The following is a 9,675-nucleotide window of genomic DNA, read 5'->3' as shown; positions in this document are numbered from 1 at the left end:
AAATACCCTTAGAAATAACTATATTAAAAGATTTCTAGTTTTGCTTCCTATGGAAAAGTTTCTTCTGTGGGAGAGATAGTAATTGGTAATGTTGTTCCGAGCTTTGCATGGTGGCTGCATGATTGCCATGCTACCACCATGTGCATATGAGATATATATACCTCACATTTTCACAAGAAAACATCATTAAATGAGGATACAAATATAACCATTAAAGCATAGGGCTGTGGGTTCTGTTCATAGCTGTATCACATTTACTTAGGCAAGTATGAACTTGGGAAAGTCACTGAAATAATTAGTGATTCCATTTTTCCATTTGTAAATTGGGAACGATAATCAGAGTAAAGAATAAAAGTATTAATACTTGCCTGAAAAGAGTTACAGTCAGCTATGTCTGTTGTTTCTCATATGATTTAGAAACCTAAAGTGAAGGCATGTACATCATACAAACTGTTGCTAGCTGCCCTCAGATACCATTGTAACTGCCATTTAATAAAGAAGGACTTGCTATCTAGTATACTAAACTTTAAAATCAAGTGCACAGGAACTCACAGTTGGTAAGATCCTCATCTCAGACACATCAATATAAAAGACTGTGAATGTGGATCCCTGGTCTGTGAGGGACAGCACTCTACATGTCAGACAGGAATACTCAGTTAACATTTCATTTACTGAAGTATAGAGGTACACACACACTTTTACAGACCGCACACAACAGAAGAGAATAATAATAGTAAATATTTATACTGTGGCTGTGTTCAGAAGTCAGTAAACTGTCTTCCACATTCTTCCTCTGGTAAATTTCTTGCTGTAAATTCTGACTTAATAGCCCCATAGGGAATGAAACTAGGACTCGTTTATTTAAAAGTATCCTCTCAAATCCTTTATGTGAGTCCCTAGAAATCAGAAAGTTATAAATACTTGCCTTTCTGCTCTGTTTTTGGCAACACTTTGCAGCAGCACTTTCCCTTGTTTTACAGATATGAGCCATGTAAAAAAATCTTTATCCTAAATTAGACTGAGGCTTCAAGGAACTGGACTTTAGAGTGGCCTCCTTGGTTTCACTGGAGGTGTGGTATCTACCCACTGTGGCAGTGAATCAGCTCAGGTGATAACACCAAGGCAGTCATACTTACTGGGACAGAATACTATGATGCTTCCTTTCAAATCTGGAAATGTCATGAGTTACTGCTTACAATACTAAACCAAGTATTTTCTTTTCTTTAAAAGAGCTTAACTTTTATAATTAATTTTGTTGTGGCTAATTACTGAACATGAGTTAATAAGATCCAGGAACTAAAGACTTATTACAATAAAGAGACACAAAGTTTGAAGAGCTTTTGTTGGCCAGAGGTCTACCCTGAGGTGGCAAGACTTTTTCTCCTAACATTTAGGGACTTTGGATCTGGTCCAAAATTTTATTTGAAGTACATATTCATTTGAAATGCAGGTAATTATAAAGTTAGAGAAAAATAATATAAAGCCTAATTGTGGCAATAAATAAAAAATACTCAGAAAATCAACAAATTTAGTACCTTCTATTATTAATGCAGTGCTGTTACCTTTCTTTTTCAAAGAAAAAAGAACAACTTAATTTTATCTGAGATATCATTCAGCAGTCTCCAAGGCCTCCCTTTGCTGGTATACTTTTCCTGCAAGACTGTATTTTAAAACAGAACTTCACCACATTTTTTCCATTCATCTACAAATTCTGTCAAAACTAAAAGGGATTTCCAGGATAACATTTGTAGAAGCTATCAATTACTTGGATTTTAGAGCAGTACAGTGATCATAAAGAGGTGTACATCCATATGTATTGTAGAAACTGTACATTCAAATACCTTTCCTAATTGAGAAACGAGATGTGTTAGGTCTATCCCTGTTGTACTGATTTTGTTTCTTCTTTTTATTTTTTCTTTCTTCCTGTTTCTCTCTGCAGGTGAAGAAGTGGGAAGTACCTCACTGAAATACTGAAAAAACCCTATTTCTGTGACTTTGCTCTTTTGGGACTGCAGAATGGAGGCCTTGTGTTTAAGAGTTTCCTTGCTGCTGCTGGTTCCAGGACTTGTCCTCAGTGACAGCTTTGACAGATACGCTACCAATTGGAGTGACTTGGGAAACCACCTCTCCACTTTCTCCGGGATGGAATCCAGCATACTCCTGACCACCAGACAGCCCCTGTTGTCCAACCAAACTGTCAAATGCTCCCAGCAGACCAAGATTGCCGAAACTTTTAAATACATTAACACGGTGGTATCTTGTGCTATTTTCATCGTTGGAATGGTTGGGAATGCAACTCTCCTGAGGATCATTTACCAGAACAAGTGTATGAGGAATGGCCCGAATGCACTGATAGCCAGTTTGGCACTAGGAGACCTTATCTATATTGTAATTGATATCCCTATCATTGTGTACAAGGTAGGATGCAACAATATATTTTAATTGCGGTTTCCTTACAAATACACTATCTGTTCTCTATGGTTACTTCTTTGTCTAAGTAGTGCTCTTTTGTGGATGAATAGTCCAGTTAAGAAAAAATACAAATTCTTTTTGTTCTGCAACAAAAACCTTGCTCTCAGGTCTCACCTCCATAAAGAACAAGTGTATTTCCTTTTAGAGATGATGTAGCTCTCAACTCTTAACCAAAGCAGAGCTTTTCATTATTATAGCTACTATAGCTAGCAAATGAATTTATGAGAGAAGACTTCTTATAAACTGTTCTCCTCCTTGATGGACATGCAGCATTGGACTAGTCGCTATTTTTGGAATATCCTATCCTTACTTTGTGTTTTTACAGAAAATACTCTCTGTGAGCTGCAGGCTTCGTGTTACAACTTTGCAGAGAGAGACGATGTCAGTTAAGTTGAGCATTAAGGTTTTAATTAAATATTCATTAATAGCAGATTCCCAGAATTATTACAGGGTTAATAATAACAATCATATTGCAGCACATTTCTTTTAATATTAAATTTAATCTGGGTTTGTCAAAGTAGTAAAAGGATCCCTGAAATTCTTTCATCTGATATAAAGTTATCCTGCCTCTTTTTTTGTGTGTTTTGCTTTCCATTTTAATTAAACAAACCCATAAAGCAGTGCTTTTTCTGATGCAATATAGGTTTACTAATGTAACTTGCATGATTCCAGAACAGGCTTCAATGAACAGAACAGAGTCCTTTTGGAATTTATCTCACTGATATTAACTTATCTTAGTAAATATTCAGATAATTTTATAAGCTTCTATCAGTATGTTTGTAGATTGTATACAGGTGCATAACTGATAGGATATTATAATTTCTCTTTCTTTTCTCAGCAAAACCTAAGATGTTTCTGTTAGTAAATAAAACGCTAAGTAACATAATGAAAAAAATCCATTCCTCACAATTTTGTCCCTTAAAGATCCTAGAAACTTAAATTTAATAAACATGTATATTAAACAAATCATTTTAATGCATAACTTTATAATAACTAGTGTCCCATAGTTTCAAACTGTATTTTAAAATTAAAGAAATAGTGAATTGAAAAGATGTTTAAATATTGACATAATAACAATTGACCTGCATTATAACACAGGTATTAATGGGACAAGACCATAAGAATTTGAATTCATTAAGAGATTAAATATATGTGTATGTGCCTACATGCATTTGTACAGAGGCATATTATCTATGGTAAAATGCAGTAGCTGGTTCTGATCTTACAGTATGATAAGTTACAGATAAGTCTTTTGTCTAATTTTAACATAATATGAATTTGAAACTAGCATAAAGACTGCACATGATTTAATGGAAATTTTACTTTCCACTTTTCAAATTCCACCTGGAAAACTAAATAATTATTTTTTTATAAGATAGCAGGTATCAATAGAGCATTTTGTATTAACAAGTTGATGAGAAATATTAGCCTCTGTCTCCATCTTCCATAGCTGTGTGGATGCCTACTGGGACATGGGATTGGAGTTCTGCATATTTTCATTATTCTTAGTGAACTGGACTCATAACCTGGACTGCATCTCCCATGATGTATTACAGCTTCCTCCCTCATAAATTATCCTGATGTATTTACAGATATTTACTAATGCAGTGTTCTTGCTTCTCATGGTATTTCTGGTAAGAAATGTTAAGGAAAAATGACATGTGTTGTTTTTCTTAGCTGAGTTTGGGAATGAACAGGTATTTTTATAAAACTTTTTTTCTAACCTTTCAAGAGTTCTGCTGCTTTTCACAAAGAGGAATGAAAATTTGGAATTAATTTTGCTTTTCAGAATTGCCTTTTGATGGTCTTCTCAAAATTCTTTAGAAGCTTAGTTGAAAGTAACAAACATTTTTTACATTCCCTTTATTATTTTGCAATACATTTTTTCTATTATTTTTCCTGACACTTCTTTGGCATTCTATGGGTTCACTGGCCTTGCTATATCTTATATGATAAGCTGAACTGGGATTCAGAATATCTCTATACAAATGAAATTTAGCCTATATGAAAATTTCTTTCTGGACTGCAAAGAAGTATTTGACAAATAAAGGCTGAGAATGAAACTGCAGCTCCTTGACATAAATATATGTCAATTCCCGCATGTAAGAAGGCAGAATTAAAATCACATTTAAAAACATAATTCTAGTTTTAATAGTTTTTTGAGTGTTTGAACCTCCAAAATAAATAACTTTTAAATTACCATATACAAACATCTTTGTTCTGATACAAGGAAGCATTTGTAACATTCATAAGGGAGCTCCAGCACTTTTGCTATGAAATTCTGTTATTATATATAGTACATTTTTCATATAAGCCATTCAGTAATATGTCTGCTTACATTATGAGTTGATTTTAAAGTCTGTTAAATAGCATTCCTGTTTGTATCACTAGGGAGTCTAAAATCTGTGGAACCATTTAGGTCCTCTTGTCGAGTGGCAATATGAAGGGTGGCCACTGGAAATATCATAATTTGAAGGAAAAAAAAATAAAGTAGTTTTTTGGTTTAAATTTTAAATTTTAAAGTATGTTATACACCTAGTTCTGAACTTTATTTTAAAGATTCCCTTAACTGCAGAGTCAGCCTGATGTTGAACCATGTATTAATATCCTATACAAATAAAAGGTGTCAAACACTTAACACCTTATAGGTCAGATCTTCTTTTTTACAAGGATAAAGCAGCTCTGAAATCAGAATTAGAGTGAACAACCATTCATCTGCATATTAAAATAACAAGTAATACAGCAATAAGATGGCCACATCCTGATGTACAATACTATGTAATATAATGTAATATCAGAAGTAGGTATAATCACTTTCCTGAAATATAAGGTAGCTTTAACTATTTTGAAACTAATTTCAAAAGTGAAGTAGGTAATGTTACTGATATGCAGATCTATTTTACAAATCCTTAAAAAGAAGCAGTTATAATATTATAGTAATTGCAAATGTAAGGTTCCAGGATAATTGAGTCATACAATTAATGAAGATATGATGCTGGAAAAAAAAACAACAAACCAAAACAAAGTTATGTCATTTCTGTCAGCTAAAGATATGGTCACAGGTGTTTGACATTTTAATCCTTTTATCCTCAAAAATTCCCCCTACTTTCTCCAATTACTGGAGATTCCCCTTAGCAATTTGTCGAATGGATTGAAATGTGAGTAATATTCACTTGCTTCCTTTGAAGATATTCTGGATGTATTAAATCCTCATTACACTTAATTACATCTAGTATATCCACTTGCAGCATCAAATCAATATTAAAAATTGTAACAAATTGAGTTTTACAGGAAAGGTGCCAGCTATAAATCCAGCCTTAGTAGATTGAACGAAGAAAATTTCATTTTCAATCATGTTTGTAGCACCTGAACCCAATTAGTTTCCTTTTTACACAAAACACATCCATCTCAGACATTGATGATGCCAAACCTAAAGACTCCAGAACAGTAAGAATGACTCATTTGCAGTGAAAAGATGGCTTTGCAGTGAAAAGAAAAAGCTTCTATGGTTTATGCTTCTACTGAGGAAAAGACAGGTTTCATACCTCCTCTTCTAGTATCAGATGCTATAGCACATAGCTGGAAGCTGCTGTATCATCTGCATTATCCATCACTGCCACGTGCATTTGTAGCAAATAAGTTCAGTTTGGAACTAGAGCACAAAAACTTCTTTAGAGGACTGCTTTCCCCACAGAAACAAGCCAGTTTTCTAAGGCCATACATAGGCAGGAGCAGCAGCATATCCATAGCACCACTACTAGCTGTGCAAAAGCTGTGGAAAGTCATTACGGCTGCTGCTGCTGTCATTGGCTAAAATTTAGCAAGAGCAACAGCAGGAACAACAGGTGCTCTCCACAGAAAAAGCTGTCTTTAGTTCTTGCCTGAGCTCATGGAGCTAGAAACAATCTAGGCCCAGGCGCTCACTTTTGGAATTGTAAATTATGGTTTGAACTATGTTATTGAGAAGTACTGAGCTGTCTCTGCTTTCATTTTCATGCAATTTAGAGAAAAATGATTAAATTAGTTCTATTTATTGAAAACTGACCCACATAGGATTAGCATAATTTATATTGCCTTACATCTTAATATTCTTAACTCTTTAAACCATTACATTATAAAAAAGTATATGAAGCAAATTAGCCAGCTTTTAACTTGTTTCTTTAAATGTGAATAATAAACATTTCTCCCAATTATTTTACTGATGTAAAGTGTCCACTGCTCAAACAGCTCAAGATTATGTTTGCTTTAATAAACTAAGCTTTTTTTGTCAGTAAATTGGTATTCATGCTTCCTTAGTTGCAATAGCATCTAAATCTGAGTACTCTACCTAGAACATTATGAGTCTAAATAGGCAAACACCTTCAGCCATTTTCTCTTTGGTAAAACAAGACTTAGTTGAGGCATTTCTAGTCATGAGTATTTTTCAGCATCAGACCAAATGCATAAGAATGGTCAAGCATAAGACCATTCACTTCTTAATCACAAATTATTTGGCATATCTGATTACCTTTACTGACAGAATTAATATTATACATAAACAGGGATGATAATTAAACACACTGCGACTGAGTAAGTGCTAGCAACAGTAGTTATAGTTTTGTGCCAAAAGAGCATAAGGCCAAGCCCAGAGCACATATAAAGTTAAGTCTACTTAGAAAAGGAAAAAGCCATTTTTTTTCATATGTGCAGCGTATATTTCTTAATGAAGTACCAACATCAGTAAGAAATTCTGAGGCCACCAGCTTAACAGCTGCATTCAGGCTTTCGCTGAATTCCTATCAGTGACTCCAAAAAGCAACACATTGGTAGCTCAGCTTGATGCAGAAATCCATATAACTTGTTCATTATTTGGGTGTATGTATTTATGTAGTGATCATACATTAAAGAAATCTAGACGTAGCACCCAAATTGATAGATGAGTCCTGAAGGCAGAAGCTACCCCAAATGAAGGAGGGAAGGGAAGTCCATCAGGAATTTGTTCTTTGCATTTAGAGAGTACAGCTTCGCAGCAAGAAGTGCTTAATGTGCATACCAAGGTAGGAGTAAAGGCAGAGATTTTATAGTCTAGGTCTTTGTTCAAGATCCACTTTGCCTTTATCTAGTGACTGTCCACTGAGGGAGTGGGATATATGTTCCCTTCAATGCACAGGCAGCTCCTCCTTCATTTTCAATTTCACATTTCATTTCTGCCTTGTTCTGTGGATTTGTAATACTCTACAGTACCTAGAGACTCTTAGTTTAACAGAATATTTTAGTATGTTTACTCTCGTCGTTTTTCTATAAGCTGAATTCTACAGGTAACAAGAAATTGTTTTGATTGTGTATATCCAGGATTTACCAGTTCTGCAGTAACTTCTTAGCAATCCTGTCACTCTCTTTAGCAACACACAAAAGGCAATATAGCTGGAAGAATAACAAAAGCAGTATTTTGCCCAGGGATGGAAAAGAATCTTTTCAACAAATCACCATGCACATAAGCACACCTTGCAGCTCATTTCCCTGAAGAAGAGCAGCACAGTTTGAGAAACAGTCTACTTAAAAGGATGGGAAGTTAGCCAACACCACAGAGCAACAGAAAAGAAACTAATCCTACTTTCTAAATAGCAAAAATACCACAGGGGAGAGAGATATCTAGAGTTGTTAGGAATGCTTTACTGCTAAGTAGATTTTTGTAGTAAATATAAGTATTTTAACAAGTACGTAAATCTTAAGATTTATTTTTTTACCAGTTAGTTGAGACAGAGTGTTCTGCTTCAAACATTTGTTTTCTTACCTTTCAAGATCTCTTGAAGTATAATCTATTTTCTCTTGCGTAAAAACTATACCTTCCCTTTCATAGCTGCCTAAGCAGGGGAAAAAGACTGCAGGCATCCAGGAAGTGACATGAGACCCCTCTGCTTACCACCACCTTTACTCAGCTGGCCATAGATGAGCAAAATAGCAGAAAAAGCTGTTATAGGGAAATTCAGAAGAAAAAAAGAATCTTTGCTGGTTCTCACACATCCCCACGTAACCTTTCTTCCTGCCAGAAAAATCCCAGTCAGTCTTTTATCCACCCAAAGTGGAAAGAAGATGGTTTTTGGTTGTAGCAAAATTAGGAATGTGTTTCCTGCAAAGAACAGTTGAAGAGATGCAGTGTGCCTTCTGTACCATGGCAGTATCATAATTCTAAGTATAAGAGAAACAAACAAGTGATACCAGAAATAGAAGAAGCCCAAATTATCATGTCACCATGATGTACTCAGTGTTGGTCTTATCCTCTGCATTAGAAAGGTTAGCCTTGTTCTTTGTCTTTCTTTACCTTTCCTCTACTCACTATTCTTCCCAAAGTTGAGGCTTTTCACTCCAGCAGTGGGAAGAAGAGGGAAGGAGTACCTAGAGACAGGCTGTCTTCTCTATCCTTTACCCTTACAGCTCTCCCTCTTTCTAGCAAAGCAGTAGAGCACAGCTGAGTTACATATGTGGGATGAACAACAGTCTGTGGGTCCCAAGTAAGAAATGGATGAGAATCGTTCTGCAATGCAATTCTCCCTTGGATATTTGTGTTGTAGGGAGAAAGACTTGAGAACATGGAGTGAAGTCCTATGAAGTTTCATGGGGACAGGAAGGTCCTGGTTGAGTCACTGAATCAAAATACCACAATTAAAATACCACAAGCAGGAAGACTCATCCACCCTTCTTCCTAACTAACCAGACCTACAGATCAGAGAGAGGAGGAACACTTCAGTCACAATCATCATCTTTTGTCACTTAAAGCAGTGGTATAGACCTTGGACACTTCCATTTTCAGTCAGATTTCACCTGGATTCCAACCAAATCACCAGCTATCATATTTGGCCCATGCCTTGAAGGTAACAAGGGCATACATAATCACAGAACACAATTTAAGACAGTCCTGCACCAAGACAGCTCAATATCTCCCAGAGAAAGCTAGCCCTAAAAAACAAACACACATACACATTCCCACCCCAAATCTGCTGATCTGACAAAAGCAGAGGAATTCCTCTTGTCTTTCATTCCGTGCTATGTTGCAGGGGAAGAAAATCACCCCTGAACAACAGTGGTTTTGTAACTCCTACTCCATAGTTAGGAGGTGCTGGTCACTTTTACAACCAGCTATTAGCTGTACAACCAGAAATCAGCTGGTTTGGTCCCTGTCTCAATTACTGCACAAGAGTAACAGAAGTCAGAGAATAAAGGTAT

At 35.6% G+C, this 9,675-nt stretch overlaps 1 protein-coding gene across 2 annotated transcripts in view; it reads left to right on the top strand.

Moving 5' to 3' along the window:
* Positions 1 to 1,938: 1,938 nt before the first annotated feature.
* The window catches only part of EDNRA (endothelin receptor type A), a 28,510-nt gene continuing 20,773 nt past the window's right edge, over positions 1,939 to 9,675 (top strand). The window contains exon 1 of one of the 2 annotated variants that reach the window (XM_010193125.1): positions 1,939 to 2,418. In XM_010193125.1, coding sequence (XP_010191427.1) covers positions 2,017 to 2,418 — 402 coding nt within the window. In that variant the 5' untranslated portion in view covers positions 1,939 to 2,016. The remainder of the gene's footprint in view (positions 2,419 to 9,675) is intronic. The other variant, XM_010193126.1, reaches the window with a different exon arrangement.

The sequence above is a fragment of the Mesitornis unicolor genome, unplaced genomic scaffold (assembly GCF_000695765.1).
Source record: "Mesitornis unicolor isolate BGI_N332 unplaced genomic scaffold, ASM69576v1 scaffold49909, whole genome shotgun sequence".
Lineage (NCBI taxonomy): Eukaryota > Metazoa > Chordata > Aves > Mesitornithiformes > Mesitornithidae > Mesitornis > Mesitornis unicolor.
The sequence above is the reverse complement of the archived record's forward strand: the minus strand, read 5'-3'. Positions and strand labels throughout refer to the sequence as shown.